Source organism: Lepidochelys kempii, chromosome 7 (assembly GCF_965140285.1).
Source record: "Lepidochelys kempii isolate rLepKem1 chromosome 7, rLepKem1.hap1, whole genome shotgun sequence".
NCBI lineage: Eukaryota > Metazoa > Chordata > Testudines > Cheloniidae > Lepidochelys > Lepidochelys kempii.
Window position 1 is genome coordinate 52,186,089 of NC_136386.1, and position 19,486 is coordinate 52,205,574.

The 19,486-nt window shown below is 46.5% G+C and overlaps 1 protein-coding gene across 4 annotated transcripts in view; it reads left to right on the plus strand.

The window, feature by feature from the left end:
• The window catches only part of FANCD2 (FA complementation group D2), a 188,493-nt gene that overhangs the window by 143,253 nt on the left and 25,754 nt on the right, over positions 1-19,486 (plus strand). For all 4 annotated transcript variants that reach the window (XM_073352718.1, XM_073352719.2, XM_073352722.1 and 1 more), the window contains exons 37-38: positions 16,541-16,634; positions 18,191-18,262. In XM_073352718.1, coding sequence (XP_073208819.1) covers positions 16,541-16,634; positions 18,191-18,262 — 166 coding nt within the window. The remainder of the gene's footprint in view (positions 1-16,540; positions 16,635-18,190; positions 18,263-19,486) is intronic.

Sequence of the window (19,486 nt, forward strand, 5' to 3'; positions counted from 1 at the left end):
TCCTTCTTCTTGGAACACCATCCCATGGTCAAAGAATGCAAAGCCTTCTCTCTGACACACCTGCATAGCCATTCGTTGACTTCCACGATTCAACGGTCTCTACCCAGGCCTTTTCCTTCCACAGGGAGGATGGACGAGAACACCACTTGCGACTCAAACTCCTTTATCCTTCTTCCCAGAGCCACGTAGTCTGCAGTGATCCACTCAAGGTCATTCTTGGCGGTATCATTGGTGCCTACGTGGAGAAGCAGGAAGGGGTAGTGATCCGAGGGCTTGATGAGTCTCGGCAGTCTCTCTGTCACATCGTGAATCCTAGCTCCTGGCAAGCAGCAGACTTCTCGGTTTTCCTGGTCGGGGCGGCAGATAGATGACTTAGTCCCCCTGAGGAGAGAGTCCCCTACCACCACCACCCGCCTCCTTCTCTTGGGAGGGGTGGTCATGGAACCCCCATCCCTAGGACAGTGCATCTCATGCCTTCCAATCGGCGGAGTCTCCTTCTGTTCCCTTCCCTCAGATGTATCATCTAGTCCACTCTCCACATTAGTACCTGTGGAGAGAACATGAAAACGGTTGCTTACCTGTATCTGCGTTGCTGGTACATGGACGCTCCCCTTTCTTCTTCTGGAGGTCACTGCTGCCAAATTTCTTCACCGTCCTTCTGTCCCCACTGCGCAGCCTGCTCTGAATCTTCAGAACATTATGTCCGTAGAATCATATCCTGACGTCTGTCCAGGAAATCTTCAGTTTCTCTTATGCAACGCAGGGTCGATACTTGTTTCTCCAGACCTTGAACCTTCTCTTCCAATATGGAGACCAGCTTGCACTTTGTACAGACAAAGTCACTTCTATCCTGTGGAAGAAAGACAAACATGGCACATCCAGTGCAGGTCACAACAGCTGAACACTCCCCATCCATATTACCTTCCTTCTATGAGCTTCCTCAGGAGTTGTAGTAACTACTCAGAGAAGCCGGCAAGATGTAAGCCTCAGTGGGCTCTCCCTAGGCAAACTCCCTCTGTAAGTCTCTCTGCTGTTCGCCGCTCAGCTGGTTCACAGCTGACTGGCTTTTTATAACACTTTTTATAATCACTAATTATGAAGTCCCAATGACAAAATACAACCACACAAATTATTCTAAACTATCTGAATTTATTGACTGCATATCTGAAGAAAAAAGAGAACAGTTTACATCACTCATCTCAGAAGGACACCTCTTGGCCTGCACGGCCCTTCAGGAATCTTTGGATTCTGCTGATATGGCAGCTATTACTGCCATTGTAATGCACCGAGCCTCCTGGCTTCACTTGTCGAGGTGAAGGGAGGTGCAATCCACAGTAGAGGACCTCCCCCTAGAGCGTCCGAAACGTCACAGGTAAGACCGACAAATCCCTCCACTCACTAATGGATTGCCACTCTCAGATCTCTTGGCATATATACACCTGCAACAAAACGTAAACAGGGTATGTATTCCACCTCGCAATGTCCTAAACAGGCTCCCTATATGCAAACCCGGAGACAATACAATCCTTAGTGGCACAGACAAAGGCCACCCAAACATAGAACAAATTCTTCTCAACCCACTACACCACAACGACCTATCCCTAAACATCAAATTTGAAGGTTTGGTCGAGGGCTTGGCAGACCTCCCCCATTTACCAGTGCTGACACCACTCTCCATCAACCATCCATTTTACAGGTCATTTAATACCATTCTACCCAATATGGCAAAAACCATCACTTCTGACAAATGGGTATTGGAAATATCAAAACAGGATACTCCATCCAGTTCTTCTCCATCCCCCCTACCCACCATCCCTCCCCATCCCTTCTCAGGGACCCCTCTCACAAGGTCCTCCTGAGACAGAAAGTAGAGTACCTTCTACAACTCAGTGAAGTAGAACCAGTGCTGCTACAACAAAGAGGGAAAGGGTTCTATTCCCTTTATTTTTTAACCCAGTAAAAGCCTGGGGGATGGAGACCTATTCTCAGTCTCAGGAACCTAAACAAATTTGTCAAAACACAATGATTCTGGGTGGTTACTTTAGCAACAATCATTCCAGCTCTGGAACAAGGGGATTGATTTGCAGCCCTCTGCCTGCAATATACTTATTTTCATGTCACCATTCATCCAGCACATAGACGATTCCTCCGATTTGTCCTTGGGCAGGATAACTATCAATACACGGTACTGCCCTTTGGCCTTTCCATAGCTTCCCCAGTGTTTTCCAAAGTTCTGATAGTGGCAGCAGCCCACCTATGCAAGCAAGGGTAATAATATACCAATATTTAGACAATTGCCTCCTCAAGGCTCCCACTCGGAAAGAAGTCGTCGAAGCCACACAAAAGACAATGTCATGCTTCACAAACCTTGGCCTGCAAATAAACCTTCAAAAGTCAACATTAACACTGTTCAAGAACTGGAATTCATTGGGACCCATCTAAACTTGCTAGAAGTGAAAGCCTCTTTACCATTTCACAGATTCGTCACCCTAGTGAGCCTGATCAATACCACAGTGAGCAGTCCACAAACATCTGCCAAGATCTGCCTTTGATTACTGGGACACATGTCAGCGACCGCTTATGTTGTCCGACAAGCCAGACTGAGCATGTGTTGCCTGCAGGGGTGGCTCAGGACGGTGTACCTCCCACACAAACACAGTCTGAAAGAACTTTTAAACATGCCAGCAAAAGTCAAAAGACTCCCTGCAGTGGTGGAACCGCTCGCACAATGTGTGTGCAGGTATCCCTTTTCTACAGACTCCCCCAAACTGATAATCACAATAGACGACTCCCTACTGGGGTGGGGTGCCTACTTAGACAATCTGACCATCCAGGGGAGATGGTTTTCTTCGGAATCAACACTGCACATAAATGTTCTGGAACTGTGAGCAGTTCGCAATGCTTACATGTGTTTCCTGCCTCTGATCAAAAACAAGGCAATAGAAATCATGATGGACAATGTGGCCTGCATGTGCCACATAAACTAACAAGGAGGAGCAAGTCATACTCTCTGTGTATGGTGACCATAATGCTGTGGACATGGTATATACAACACATCTCCATATCAGCTGCTGTTAGATGTTTGGCTGCATGTGTGTGTTCTTTGTGTGCTGTCCCAGCTCTGCGCAGATTCTTGGCACAGCAGACCTCAGTTGAACTGCCCAATGACCACAAGATCTGTTAAGATATGAAGGTGCCCGCCAGGTTAATTGTCGACGAAGCAAGATAATAGCACCTGTCAGACTCTACGAGGATACTAAGACATGTATGCCTGTGACAAGGGATGCAGCTCAGTGAATGGTGGGACTTTCCGTTCCCCCCTAGGCTGGCCAAAAGGTTAAGGCAAGGTATTCCAACATTTATAAACTGAGACAAATAATCTGGGATAAAGAATTTACGTATCACCTTACATGTTTCATGAGATATTGTTACCTTCCCTTGTACTTTTCTCCTGATGTTTCAGACAAAACATTCCTATTAGCTACCTGTCTTTGTACTTTGTGCATCCGATGAAGTGAGCTGTAGCTCACGAAAGCTTATGCTTAAATAAATTTGTTAGTCTCTAAGGTGCCACAAGTCCTCCTTTTCTTTTTGCGGATACAGACTAACACGGCTGCTACTCTGAAACCAGTTACAACACAGAATACAAAGTGTACAGTGCTCCCTTTATATTTATTTTATTACAAATATTTGCACTGTAAAAAACAAAAGAAATAGTATTTTTCAATTCACCTCATACAGTACTGTAGTGCAATCTCTTTATCATGAAATTTGAACTTACAAATGTTTATGTTTAAAAAAAACTGCATTAAAAATAAAACAATGTAAAACTTTAGAGCCTACAAGTCCACTCAGTCCTACTTCAGCCAATTGCTCATACAAACAAGTTTGGTTACAATTTGCAGGAGATAATGGTGCCCGCTTCTTGTGTACAATGTTACCTGAAAGTGAGAACAGGCGTTCGCATGGCACTGTTGTAGATGGGGTCACAAGATAGTTACGAGCCAGATACACTAATGATTCATATGTCCCTTCGTCTTCAACCACGATTTCAGGGCACATGTGTCCATGCTGATGACAGGTTCTGCTCAATAACGATTAAAAGTAGAGCGGACCAATCCATGTTCATTTTAATCATCTGAGTCTGAAGCCACCAGCAGAAGGTTGATTTTCTTTTTTGGGGGTTCGGGTTTTGTAGTTTCCACATCGGAGTGTTGCTCTTTTAAGACTTCTGAAATCATGCTCCACACCTCGTCCCTCTCAGATTTTGGAAGGCACTTCGGATTCTTAAATCTTGGGTGGAGTGCTGTAGCTATCTTTAGAAATCTCACGTTGGTACCTTCTTTGCGTTTTGTCAAATCTGCTGTGAAAGTGTTCTTAAAACAAACATGTGCTGGGTCATCATCTGAGACTGCTATAACAAGAAATATATGCAGAATGCGGGTAAAGCAGCAGGAGACATACAATTCTCCCTTCAAGGAGTACAGTCACAAATTTAAGTGATGCATTATTTTTTTAACTAGCATCATCAGCATGAAAGCATGGCCAAAGCATGAAAGGGGTGTGGTAAATGAAGGTGGGGGGTAGCTCCCTTTTATGGACACCCAGCCAGCCAGTAGCTATAAAATCCCTCTTAGTAGCTGTTCTCTAATTACTCTAACTGTAAAGAGTTAAAAAGTCTCACTGCTATGCATAGGTAAAAGGAAGTGATTGGGTACCTGGCCAAAAGAGCCAATGGGAATTTTTAAAATTGAAAAAAGACTCCCCTTTTGTCTGTCTGTCTGTTGTTCTCCTGGGGAGAGGCAGACAGGGCAACAGCTATACTGTAACAAGCTTAGGCCAGATATGGAAAAATCATCAGTATCATGCCTAGAAACTACTCATTTAAAATCCCAGACATGTAAGTAGATCAGGAAATGTCTAGGCAGACACGGTTAGGTTTATCCCTTGTATTTTGTTCTGGCTTGTGAATTCCTCTGTGCTAACCCCAGGTGGTTTGTTTTGGTTTTTTTTGCTTGTAACCTTTAAGCTGGACCTCAAGAAAGCTATTCTTGGTGCTTAATTCATGTAGTTGCTCTTTTAAAATCTAGCAATAGCCTGAGTTCCCGGATATATTTTATTTCTTTTTTTATTAATAAAATTTATCTTTTATAAGAACAGAATTGGATTTTTGTGTCTTAAGAGGTTTGTACACATGTTGTTTAATTAGCTGGTGGCAACAGATAATTTCCTTTTTTTTTTTCTTCTTTCTCAGCTCTTCACTGCGGGAGGGCGGGGGGGATGAAAGGGCTTGAGGAAGAAAGGAATTCCTCAGTATGCCTTCCTGGGCTCTCAAAGGGGTTCTGCACTTGGGTGGTGGCAACATCTACCAATCGAAGGTCAGAGAAAAGCTGTAACCTTGGGAGTTTAATACAAGCCTGGAGTGGCCAGTATTAATTTTTAGAATCCTTGCAGGCCCCCACCTTCTGCAATCGAAGTGCCAGAGTGGGGAATTAGCCTTGACAAGAGGCATACAAATGTTTAGCATTTCTGGCACGTAAATACCTTGCAATGCCAGCTACAAAAGTGCCATGTGAACTCCTGTTCTCACTTTCAGATGACATTGTAAATAAGAAGCAGGCAGCAGTATCTCCCATTAATGTAAACAAACTTGTTTGTCTTAGCGATTGGCTGAACAAGAAGTAGGACTGAGTGGACTTGTAGCCTCTAAAGTTTTACACTGTTTTGTTTTTGAGAGCAGTTATGTAACAAAAAATAAATCTACATTTGTAAGTTGCATTTTCACAATATAAAGATTGCACTACAGTACTTGTATGAGGTGAATTGAAAAATACTATTTCTTTTATCATTTTTACAGTGCAAATATTTGTAATCAAAATAATAATATTACACTTTGTATTTTGTGTTGTAATCGAAATCAATATATTTGAAAATGTAGAAAAACATCCAAAATATTTAATAAATGTCAATTGGCATTCAATTGTGTAATAGTGCGATTGTGATTAATTTTTAATCACAATTTTTTTTTGTTAATTGCGTGAGTTAACTGCGATTAATCAACAGCCCTAGCTTGCACCAATAAAGAAAAAACTGCAAGATGGTTTCTCTGCAGCCACTGTATGGTTGCCTGGGTGGCATGAGGGAATGTGTTGATGCCATTGCCCTGGTGAACACTCCACCACTGACATTGCTAGTCTGAACCTTTGTGTGCCTGTGCAATAAACATGTAATAACTCATGTTGTTTGTCACAAGTTGTATCTGTGATAATATAACATGTTTTTATTGCACAGGGAGATTTACTGTGAACACAGCAGAATGGTCATCCACAGGTCTTACCAAAATTTTTGTTATATGGATGGAAAGAGCCAAAGATAGAGGACTTTTTGTGGGAGACGGGGATGGCGGGAGAGGGGTTGCACAATGAGGATGGGTGGTAGGCAAGCCATGGATTGGTTGTGTGAGAAAATCTGTATTTTACTAGCCTTGAGGAGTCAGGAGGGAAAGAGTGGGCAGACAGATGACTACTTCCTGATCTTTGGGCAGAGTGATATGCTGTTCCAAAGACATGTAGTGCAATGGTTTGGAACTTGCAGTGCAAGTACCTTGATCGCTGAAGGAAAATAAATGTGTGTACTGATGGGGTTGCCAGTGTGTGTATTCTGGATGATTCCTGGATCATGAGGCTGGATAAGTTCTCAAGAGAGCAAGGCGTACACCATGGCATGGGGTTACTGACTACAGGCTGATTTGGCTCAGTATGCAAATTATGGGACATGCTATGTACAACTGCCTAAATGACTGCTAACTCTTCCCTATTTAAAAATATTTCCTGTTTAAAAAACTAGGAAATTCAATGGAAAAATAACTATGTTAATACAAAGTTAAAATTGCTTAATGGCATGTTGTCTCCCTGCAGAACATTGACCCAAGCAAAACTCAAACTTGTGAAAACCAGGAAGTGCAGAGTTTACTCTGCCAACCCCCCATTTCACCTCCTTGTACAGCCCACAAGATTCCATCTAACACTGTTAAAGGACCAAAAAGCAGAAGGGGGAAGGTTGGTCATGCCACCTTCCCTCCATACTCCTGGTGGTGGCAGTAGTCAATGGTAATTCTTTGTATACGTTCCAGGTTCAGGTGTGTTAGGTGTACCTACAGTAAATAGTGGAGGCAGTAGTTGGCCCTGCTTGGTAAAGGTTTGTTTGTGCTATGAGGATGTGTAGATTACTTGAGGCGGGGGGAGGGATAGCTCAGTGGTTTGAGCATTGACCTGCTAAACCCAGGCGTTGTGAGTTCAATCCTTGAGGGGGCCATTTAGGGATCAGGGGCAAAAATTGGGGATTGGCTTTGAGCAGGGGGTTGGAGTAGATGACCTCCTGAGGTCCCTTCCAACCCTGATATTCTGTGTTTTGTGCCCACTGCATGTGAGCAAAGAGAAGAGCTGCATGTGTGTCTTCAGTAACTACTATTACTCCTGGGGGAATTCTGCGCTACTGCATGCATGCATAATTAATGAGCCACATATATTTTTAAATTCTTTGCACATCAAAAAGCTTCTGCTGAAATGTTGTTGCAGTTCCGCCTTTTGCCCATCAGAGGGTGCTGTGCCACAAGAAGAGCAGCAGCTCCCAGAAGAAAATAGCTTCTGCAGCCTTTTGCCCAACAGAGGGTGCTGCGGCTAGAACACAGCAGCAGCTCCCTGCCAGCTAGAGAAGAGAAAGAGCCTGCAGTGCCTTCTTTGCAGCACCTGTCAGGCCAAGTGAGGAGACGGGGGCTATGGGGAGACAGACAGCATGGGGCTGCTGAGGGGTCAGACAGGGTTCCTAAGGACTAGTGGGAGAGGACAGACTGGGGCAGAGACTGAATGGGAGTGGAGGCACAGGGTCACAGAGGGGAGGGAGGTGCAGGGCCACATGGTGATGCGGGAGGGGGTGAAGAGCTACATAGGGACGGAGGGTGGTTGAGTGGGGGCACAGAGACACATGGGGATGGGGGAGGCGATACAGACCCACATAGGGACAGGGAGAGGGGGTGCAGGGCCACATGGGGATGGGAGGAGTGGGTGTCTGAGTGGGGGAGGAGGGACACAAGGGGGTGCTGGAACACATGGGGACAAGGGCAGATGTGCTGACTGAATGGGAGTGGCTACAATACAGAAGGGTCAGCCAGGGTCTGCATAGGGGAAGCTCCCTAACAATCCCTCCCTGCACCCCAAAAAAACCCGTTCCATACTTTTCCCACCCATACCCAACAACCCTCCAAGTTCACACCCAGGCTCCTTTCCAGCAATTTACTTCCCTCTCCCTTGGCTCCTCCGTTACCCCTGACTCCCCCAAACCTTTGCACTGCTTCTGAAGGGTGCAGGAAATATGGTTCTGTATTGTAGTTTAAAATTATTAGATTTTTAGATTAGATTATTAAATTATTATTGTAGTTTAGAATTATTACTCAGAGTTCAGTATTAAGATGCCTACTAAGGAATCTATTTGTCAAAAAACATTATCTGAATCTTTTTTGTTGTATGTATTGTTACAGACATATGTGCTGACAGGTATTTTGAAATAAATGACCAAAAATAATTGAAACTGGTGTGATTATATTATGTTATTTTGACAAATAAAATATGCAGAATTTTGCAAAATTTTAAAAAGTGCACATAATTTTTTATTTTTTATTGCAGAATTCCCCCAGGAGTACTACTATGCAGCATTTCGTTATAGAATTGTGTACATGATATAATTAGCAGGGCAGAGGGGTTTCATTAGAAAGGCTATTGTCAGTAATAAGCTGAGGTACCAGAGCAGTCTATGCATTTATTATCTGCATGTACTCCAGGTAAAGTGAGTGTGGTCATTGTCAAGTGTAGCTGTCCTTAATGGTAGATGCAGTGTTTTTGTATCTGTGTTGATCCCAGGATGTTAGAGAGACAAGGTGAGTAAGGTAATACATTTTATTCCACAGAAGTTGGTCCAGTAAAAGATATTACCTCACCCACCTTGTCTCTCTGAATGGTGGAGGCAGTAGTTAGCTCTGCTTGGTAGAGGTGTGTTTGGGAAATCTGTGTGATGGAGCTGTCATGATATGATCAGATATATGTTTTTCACCCTTTAATGTGTGTGAGGAAAGGGAAAAGGTGCATGTGGTATGCCTCATTTCTATGGAGAATTTGTGTACGCTATGTCCGTAGCTGGGTATGAGGCTTTCATTAGAATAAGTACCGTCAGCAGTAAGGTGGAATATGACAGGATTCCAAAAGTTTAATGATAGTTAAGTGATGGTGTATGTAGAGATGGTATCTTGTGAGCAAATGTAAGGGAATTTTAAGAAGTTGTGAAGTGGTTCTTAAATCTGTACATGTTACATTCTTTCTGGGGACTATGTTAAGTACGAGTCTATGCTTTTTTGTCCTTTAATAGTGTAAGATGGAATCCTATGGGTGAGAGTGAATGGGTTGTAAAAGGAGGTGAATTGTGGGCTTGGAAGAGTAAAGGTATGTGTGTTCATAGATTCCAAGGCCAGATGGTACCATGGTGATCATCTAGTCTGACCTCCTGTATAACACAGGCAAGAGAACTTCCCAAAATAATTCCTAGAGCAGATCTTCTAGAAAAACAGCCAATCTAGATTTAAAAATTGTGAAGTCACCCCTTAGCCTTTTCTTTATTAAGCTAAATAGATTGATCTCCTTGAGTCTCTCACTATAACTGTTTTTTCTAATCCTTTAATGCTTCCTATGGCTCTTAGAATCATAGAATATCAGGGTTGGAAGGGACCTCAGGAGGTCATCTAGTCCAACCCCCTGCTCAAAGCAGGACCAATCCCCAATTAAATCATCCCAGCCAGGGCTTTGTCAAGCCTGACCTTAAAAACTTCTAAGGAAGGAGATTCTACCACCTCCCTAGGTAACGCATTCCTCCTAGTGAAAAAGTTTTTCCTTATATCCAACCTAAACCTCCCCCACTGCAACTTGAGACCATTACTTCTTGTCCTATCCTCTTCTACCACTGAGAATAGTCTAGAACCATCCTCTCTGGAACCACCTCTCAGGTAGTTGAAAGCAGCTATCAAGTCCTCCCTCATTCTTCTCTTCTGCAGACTAAACAATCCCAGTTCCCTCATCCTCTCCTCATAAGTCATGTGTTCCAGACCCCTAATCATTTTTGTTGCCCTTCGCTGGATTCTCTCCAATTTATCCACATCCTTCTTGTAGTGTGGGGCCCAAAACTGGACACAGTACTCCAGATGAGTACTCACCAATGCCGAATAGAGGGGGACGATCACGTCCGTCGATCTGCTCGCTATGCCCCTACTTATACATCCCAAAATGCCATTGGTCTTCTTGGCAACAAGGGCACACTGCTGACTCATATCCAGCTTCTCGTCCACTGTCACCCCTAGGTCCTTTTCCTCAGAACTGCTGCCTAGCCATTCGGTCTCTAGTCTGTAGCGGTGCATTGGGTTCTTCCGTCCTAAGTGCAGGACCCTGCACTTATCCTTATGGAACCTCATCAGATTTCTTTTGGCCCAATCCTCTAATTTGTCTAGGTCCCTCTGTATCCTATCCCTGCCCTCCAGCGTATCTACCACTCCTCCTAGTTTAGTATCATCTGCAAATTTGCTGAGAGTGCAATCCACACCATCCTCCAGATCATTTATGAAGATATTGAACAAATTCTCAGAGCCCTCTCCAATTTATCAACATCCTTATTGAATGGTGGGCAACAGAACTTAATACATTATTCCATCAGCAGCCGTACCAGTGTCAAATAACCTTTTGGCCATAGCATCACACTGGGAGCTCATGCTCAGCTGATTATCCACCATGACCCCCAAATCTTTTTCAGAGCCACTGCTTTCCAGGGTAGATTCCCCATTCTGTAAGTACAGCCTACATTCTTTATTCCTAGATGTATACATTTACATTTTGCTATATTAAAACACAAATTGTTTTCTTATGCCCAGTTTATCAAGTGATCCAGATCACTCTGTCAGTAGCCTGTACTCTTCATTATTTACCACTCCCCCAATTTTTGTGTCATCTACAAATGACAGTAATGATTTTCTATTTTCTTCCAAGTTTTAAATAAAAATGTTAAATAGAGAAGGGCCAAGAACCAGTCCCTGCGGTACCCCACTAGAAAAACACCTGTTTGGTGATTATTCTCCACTTACAATTAGATTTTGAGATACATCAGTTAGCCAGCTTTTAATCCATTTAATATGTGCCATGTTAATTTTATATATTTCTAGGTTTTTAGTCAAAATATCATACGGTACCAACTCAGTGCCTTACAGAAGTCTAAGGATATTACATCAACACTATTACCTTTATCAAACAAACTTATAATTACCAAAAAAGATTTCAAATTAGTTTGACAGGATCTATTTTCCATAAACCCATGCTGAATAGCATTAATTATATTACCCTCCTTTAATTCTTTATTAATCAAATCCCATACCAACTGCTCCATTATTGTGCCTGGGATCAATGTGAGACTGACTGGCCTCAGTCATCCCATTGACCTTTTCAAACATTGGCACAATATTAGCTTTCTTCCAGTCTTCTGGAGCTTTTTCAGTGTTCTTATTGAAAATCAACATTAATGAGGCATATTGGCACACTGCTGAACAAGGGCAGAGTTAAGGTTGCACGGACAACTTTAGCTCTGCATTTCCTGGTTTTCAGAAGTTTAAGTTCTTCTTTGAGTGCATTCCACAATAGGTGTGCTTGCTTGCCACGTGCACCGGTGCTGGAAGTTTTTCCCCTAGTGACCCTTGGAGTGGAACAACCATGGCGCGGTATAAGGGGCGCTGCACTCTCTCCCCACTCTCAGTTCCTTCTTGCCACCAGTGAAGGTGCTTTGGAACTGCTGTGCTCCAGCTCTCTGCTGTAGCTTTCCCTGTTTGGATTGTCATTTAGTTCATAGATAGTTAGTACCTGTAGTTCAAAAAAAAAAAAGTTAGAGAAGTGCGCCCGGGTCGGGTCAGGGCATGCCCCGCACCATGGGCTTTAAGTCGTGCGACACTTGTAAACGGCCTATGCTCATGAGTGATCCACTCACTAGCTACTTACGCTGTCTTGGAGAAACCAACCTCAGCAACCACGGCAAAATTTGCAGATCATTTAAGCCTCGGACTAAGGAGGAGTGGGACGTATGGCTCCAAGCCATATTGATGGAGTCGGCCTGAACCCTGACACCGCTACGCCGTTCCGAGTCGGCACCAAGCACTGCAGCATCAGTGCGCGGCAACCCATCAGTGCCTTCCACCAGCTGGCACCACTCCCCATCCATGGGACACTCTATGAAGACGAAGAAGAGGTCTTCTACATCAAGGCACTGGGGCAAGGCTGGGGGTGAGACTAGACCCGCGTTGGGCATCTCTCTATTCCCCTCGACCTTGCAGCCTCTGACTCAAGTAGAGCGGAGTAGCCCAGCCCACTCCGAGACGCCCTCTGCGGACTCCAGTGGCCACGTATGGGTGCCCTCTATGCAGGAGACCCTGCAGGCGGCTCGATACGTAAAGTCTCTCCCGGTACTGACTGCATGGACCCCAGCAGCTCCCAGTTCCAGAGACAAGCCAGCACTCGGACTGCCACAGTCACCACCTGGGCGGTACTGCTCACAGTCGAGGGAAGGTTCCTGACACCGTTCTCCGCAGAGTGACCACCCTGCTCACAGTCCGCACCAGTCCCCGTCGACCCCACTAGATTGTCTGGCTGGGTGCTGAGCAGAAGGGATTTGAGGCACCTCTCTGCATCGAGAGTGCAGTCCTCGAGGTCAGAGCATGGCCCACTGGGACTGGGACTGGGACTGATGGCACCAGAGGTTGTTGACTCCAAGAAGCCACCGTAGCCCCTCACGGTACCGATGTCAATGCCGCTCATGCTCTTCGTCCCAGTTGAGGTCCCCAACAGGGCACTGCTCCCGCAGCCCCAGGCGTAGATCGCCAGCAATCGGCTGTCGCGGATTGGCCCGACAGAGCTGTTCGTGGAGCAGCCGTTACAGACAAGTGCCGGTGCCCTCGGTTTGGCTCCAGGAAGGGCCTGGGAAAGGGGGCAATTTCCGACGGCTTCCTTCTGTCCTAGTTGGGTCAGCTTCTATATGCTTTTTCCCCAATTCCGCTGATCAACAAGGTCCTGGAAAAAGTAAAGACAGACAGGGCTCGCATCCTCATGATCGCCCCGGCATGGCCCAGGCAGCACTGGTATGAGACTCTTACGAGCCTGTCCATTGCCCCCCCGTGGCCGCTGCCAACCCGCCCAGACCTTCTCTCTCGGGACCAAGGTTGCCTCCACCTCACAACATGGTTGCTCAATGGCTAGGCCACGAGGAGGGGACCTGCTCCGAGGGTGTCCAGCGAGTCCTCCTGGAATGCAGGAGGCCCTCCATGCATCAGGCCTACCTGGCAAAATGGTCAAGGTTCTCCCAGTGGGCCGCTGATCACAACGTCTCTCCAGTGACTGGGGCGGGGAGTTTCATCAAGGAGAAACAAACAGAACTTTCACACCGTAGCCTGGCCAGTCATGAAACTGGTTTTCAAAGCTTCTCTGATGCGTACCGCGCCCTCCTGTGCTCTTCTAACCGCCCTGGTGTCTGGCTGCGCGTAACCAGCAGCCAGGTGATTTGCCTCAACCTCCCACCCCGCCATAAACATCTCCCCCTTACTCTCACAGATATTGTGGAGCACACAGCAAGCAGTAATAACAGTGGGAATATTGGTTTCGCTGAGGTCTAACCGAGTCAGTAAACTGCGCCAGCGCACCTTTAAACATCCAAATGCACATTCTACCACCATTCTGCACTTGCTCAGCCTGTAGTTGAACAGCTCCTGACTACTGTCCAGGCTGCCTGTGTACGGCTTCATGAGCCATGGCATTAAGGGGTAGGCTGGATCCCCAAGGATACATATAGGCATTTCAACATCCCCAACAGTTATTTTCTGGTCTGGGAATAAAGTCCCTTCCTGCAGCTTTTGAAATAGACCAGAGTTCCTGAAGATGCGAGCGTCATGTACCTTTCCCGGCCATCCCACGTTGATGTTGGTGAAATGTCCCTTGTGATCCACCAGTGCTTGCAGCACTATTGAAAAGTACCCCTTGAGGTTTATGTACTTGCCGGCTTGGTGCTCCGGTGCTAAGATAGGGATATGGGTTCCGTCTATGGCCCCACCACAGTTAGGGAATCCCATTGCAGCAAAGCCATCCACTATGACCTGCACATTTCCCAGGGTCACTACCCTTGATATCAGCAGATCTTTGATTGCATGGGCTACTTGCATCACAGCAGCCCCAACAGTAGATTTGCCCACTCCAAATTGATTCCCAACTGACCGGTAGCTGTCTGGCGTTGCAAGCTTCCACAGGGCTATCGCCACTTGCTTCTCAACTGTGAGGGCTGCTCTCATCTTGGTATTCATGCGCCTCAGGGCGGGGGAAAGCAAGTCACAAAGTTCCATGAAAGTGCCCTTACGCATGCGAAAGTTTCGCAGCCACTGGGAATCGTCCCAGACCTGCAACACTATGCAGTCCCACCAGTCTGTGCTTGTTTCCTGAGCCCAGAATCGGCGTTCCACAGCATGAACCTGCCCCATTAGCAACATGATGCATGCATTGGCAGGGCCCATGCTTTCAGAGAAATCTGTGTCCATGTCCTGATCACTCACATGACCGCGCTGACATCACCTCCTCGCCCGGTATTGCTTTGCCAGGTTCTGGTGCTGCATATACTGCTGGATAATGCGTGTGGTGTTTAATGTGCTCCTAATTGCCAAAGTGAGCTGAGCGGCCTCCATGCTTGCCTTGGTATGGCGTCCACACAGAAAAAAGGCGCGGAACGATTGTCTGCCGTTGCTCTGACGGAGGGAGGGGCGACTGATGACATGGCTTACAGGGTTGGCTTCAGGGAGCTGAAATCAACAAAGGGGGTGGCTTTACATCAAGGAGTATTTCAGGCAGGACTTCACGGAGGGTTCCAATAGGAAATGGTGCACCTAAGTTATTTTTCTTATTGGAACAAGGAGGTTAGTCTGGCCTCTGATTGATACATGGCTAGATTTACCTCACTGCACCTTCCCTGTGAGTGACTGCAGTGTGACCTAGAGGAATGAGTCCCCTAGACTGGGGAGGAGGCAAATGAGTACAAAACAAAGCTGATCTATTTCTTGTTTTGATCCACTCCATCTATCTTTTACATCTTTGGCTGGCAGCAGACGGTGCAGAAGGACTGCATGCCATCCACATCTCATGGCTGCTCGGCAGAAGATGGTACAGTACGACTGCTAGCCATCCTCATCTCTTGCCTGTCCAGCAGAAGATGGTACAATACGAGTGCTAGCCATCCTCATCTCTTGTCTGCCCGGCAGAAGATGGTACAGTACAACTGCTAGCAATCCGTATTGCCTGCCTGCTCACCATAAGACGGTTCAATAGGACTGACTGCAGGACTAAAGAGAATGACCTGGTCAAGTCACTCCAAATTTAGTCCCTGCGCCCATGTCTGCCCAGGCGCTCCCAGCCGACATGGCCAGGAGCACCTCGGACACGACGATGACGGCTACCAGTCGTCTTGCACCGTCTGCTGCCAGAAGGCAATGGGTTGCTGCTACTGTGTAACAATGCCGTACCGCGTCTGCCAGCACCCAGGAGACATACGGTGACAGTTATCTGAGCGGGCTCCATGCTTGCCATGGTATGGCATCTGCACAGGTAACTCAGGAAAAAAGGCGCAAAACGATTGTCTGCCCTTGCTTTCACGGAGGGAGGGAGGGAACGGGGGCCTGACGATATGTACCCAGAACCACCCGCGACAATGTTTTAGCCCCATCAGGCGTTGGGATCTCAACCCAGAATTCCAATGGGCAGCGGAGACTGCGGGAACTGTGGGATAGCTACCCACAGTGCAACGTTCCGGAAGTCAACTCTAGCCTCGGTACTGTGGAAGCACTCCGCCGAGTTAATGCACTTAGAGCATTTTCTGTGGGGAAACACACACTCGAATATATAAAACCGATTTCTAAAAAACTGACTTCTATAAATTCGACCTTATTCCGTAGTGTAGACATACCCTGAAACATGTTACAATATGTTAGGATTAGTTAGTTAAATTTCAGTAAAATTTTTGGTTAAGGTATAGCTAAGCAGAACTCAGGTTTTACTATATAGTCTGCAGTCAATCAGGAAGAAAGCGGGGGAATGGGGGTGGGGGAATTGGAATCATGTTTTGCTAAGGGGGAGGAAATTGGAATCATGTTTTGCTAAAGGGGTGAATGGGAACAGGGACACAGGTGTAAGGCTCTGTGGTGTCAGAGCTGGGAAGGGGGACACTAAGGAAGGAAACTGGAATCATTGCTTGCTGGAAGTTCACCCCAAACATTGAATTGTTTGCACCTTTGGACTTTGGGTATTGTTGCTCTCTGTTCATGCGAGAAGGACCAGGGAAGTGAGCGGGTGAAGGAATAAGCCCCTAACAAGCACCCGAACCAGATGCACAAACAGCTGCCCATAAGTCTTTAATGGGCTCTTGGCTCTTTTCTCTCCAGGCAGACATTTCCGGTTTTCTTCCAAGTGATGATGGCTCAGCTGGAGAATTCAGTGAGAAGCATTCCTGCTGGGAAACCATCGGACTCAAGTGAGGTAGGCCAGCAAACACATCTGAGATCTCCAGCAGGGATTTACAAAACACAAGCCAGGAAACTGCAGGAAAATGCTACAGTAATAGTGTCTTAACAATGATGTCCTGGCAGGTAGCCGAAACACAGACACACAAAATAACCTTTTGAGTATGGCAGTCTACCAAACTGCTTAATAGCTAGCTGGTACCCTGGCCAAATTCCCCATTAACCCAGCAACAAAGAATGTAGGCCATACTTACAGGGTGGGGGACTATATACTGGGAAGCAGTGACTCTGAAAAGGATTTAGGGATAATCAGTTGAACATGAGGTCCACTGTGAGCTAATATGATCCTAGAATGCAGAAATAGGGGAGTCATGAATAGGAGTAGAGAGGTTATTTTACCTTTCTCTTTGGTATTGATGCAAACCATTGCTGGAATAATGCATCCTGTTCTGGTACTCACAGTTCAATAATGTTGTTGATAAATTAGAGAGGGTTCAGAGAAGTGTCACAAGAATGATTAAAGGGTTAGAAAACCTGCCTTATAATGGTAGACTCAAGGAGCTCAATATATTTAATGTAACAAAGAGAAGGCTAAGGGGTGACTGCATTACAATCCATAAGTATGTACATGGGAAACAAATATTTAATAATGGGCTCTTCAGTCAGTCAGAAAAAGGTGTAACACAGTCCAATGGCTGGAAGTTGAAACTAGACAAATTTAGGCTTGAAATAAGGCATACATTTTTAAGAGTGAGAGTAATTAACCATGGAATTTGTATCTAGATTGACTGTTTTTCTGAAATATCTGCTCTAGGAATTATTTTGGGGCAGTTCTCTGGCCTATGTTATACAGGAGGTCAGACTGAATAATCACAGTGTCCCTTCTGGCCTCAGAATCTTTGAAAACATGCATTGCCAGAAAACAGGACTAAACTTAGTAAAATTAAGTGGAATAGATAGGTCCTGCACCCACCTAGGAGTAAGAAGGAATTTTTGAATAGGGAGCATATGTTGGGATCAAGTAGGTGGATTGTACATGATTAATTCCCAGTCATTTTATGGGCCTGGGCACTGGTGGAGCTTGCTTCTTTCCAGACATTGTCTTCTGTGTTTTCATGGGCAACAAACTTATCTAGTAGTTCTAGCAAATGATGTGGGGGCAGGTTGATGTCTGAACGGCCACATGGCTGAATGTGTGACTGTGGACTCTGCTCGTGAGCTGGGAAGTGGTTTCTCCCCGGCTGTTTCCAGGGTGAATAGAAAGATACATTTATCAGATGGAGAGAGTATAAATCTGGCAGGTGAGGAAAGCTGGAATGGCTACTGAATGATTTTGACTTTCACGGGTAAATGTTTGTGGAGTCTTTTAAGATGTAGGATCTCAAACACTGTTTCTCAAACATGTCCCTTCCCCTTTGCACAGCAGTGATCCTCAGGCTCTGGCAGGATCTGGGCTCTTTACCCTCTGTGTGCAGGCACAGTGCATACTGTAGTAGCATCCAGTAATATGAAGGGAAATGCAATGGCTCTGTGTGGACAACAGGACTGGATTACTGTGTTGTCACTCCCCAGGTACAGCTAGAGAAGCTGCTGCACTGGAACATGGCGGTGCGGGATTTCCATATCCTTGTTAACTTGGTCAAGGTGAGCACATTCATCTTTCCTTCCTTTCACCTTCCCAGCAGAGTCCCACCCATCGATGCCTGAGCATGCAAGGAAAACAATGTGACTTACACTATTTTGGAGAAATGGTCTGTGATCGTGTAATCAGAGCCAACTGCAGTGTGTACTCATGGGGTGGCACATTCAACCTTCACTTTGGCACATCCTCACTCTTGTAGCCTTAGCATTCTAGTAGCATAGTTTTTTGTATGGACAAATAATACAGACAAAGAAAGGAGGAAGCAGAGAGGCCCTGGAGAAGGACAGGAACACAGGAATTATCCAACGGTATCTGACTCTTCGTCCACTCAGTGCAGTCTCCTGACTCGGACAGAGACCAGTGTTAGCTGCTTCAGAGGCAGATCTAGAAACCTGCCGTAGGCAATTCTAGGATAACCTGACTCCAGGGACACTTCCTGCTAATTGTCACAGTTTAGGAGAATTGCATTCCTTCTCTGTGGTCCAGCAAGGGCAACCACTTTTTAGGCTCCTGGCTCCTCAACTGTCACCTTTCTTGGGCTGAGACCCACATCTCTCTCCATCTTGACTAGGGCTTTTCAGGCTGCACAGATCCCTGCCTACACTGTGAATTCCCCAGCAAGCCAGACTGTCTAAACCGGACAGCGTCTGCACTTTGCTTTCTCCTCAGAGGCTATAAACCAGGGGTGGGCAAACTTTTTGGCCTGAGGACCACATCTGGGTGGGGAAATAGCATGCAGGGCCATGAATGTAGGGCTGGGGTAGGGGGTTGGGGTGCGGGAGGGGCTGCAGTGTGCAGGAAGGGGCTGAGGGTAAGGGGTTGGGGCACAGGAGGGGTGCGGGGTGTACGAGGGGGCTCAGGGCAGGGGGTTGGGGTGCAGGAGGGGGTGCGGAGTGCGGGAGGGGGCTCAGGGCAAGGGGTTGGGGTGCAGGAGGGGTGTGGCAGGGGGCTCAGGGCAGGGTGTTGGGGTGCAGGAGGGGTTCAGGGTGTGGGCTCCAGCCCAGCGCTGCTTACCTTGAGTGGCTCCGGGGTGGCAGCGGCACGCAGCAGGGCTAAGGCAGGCTCCTTGCCTGCCCTGGTCCCGTGCTGCTCCCCTCCCGGAAGCGGCCGGCACTACATACCTGGGGGAGCGGGGGGCAGAGGGCTCCACGCGCTGCCCTCACCTGTGGGTACCTCCCCCGAAGCTCCCATTGGCCGCGGTTCCCCATTCCTGGCCAATGTGAGCT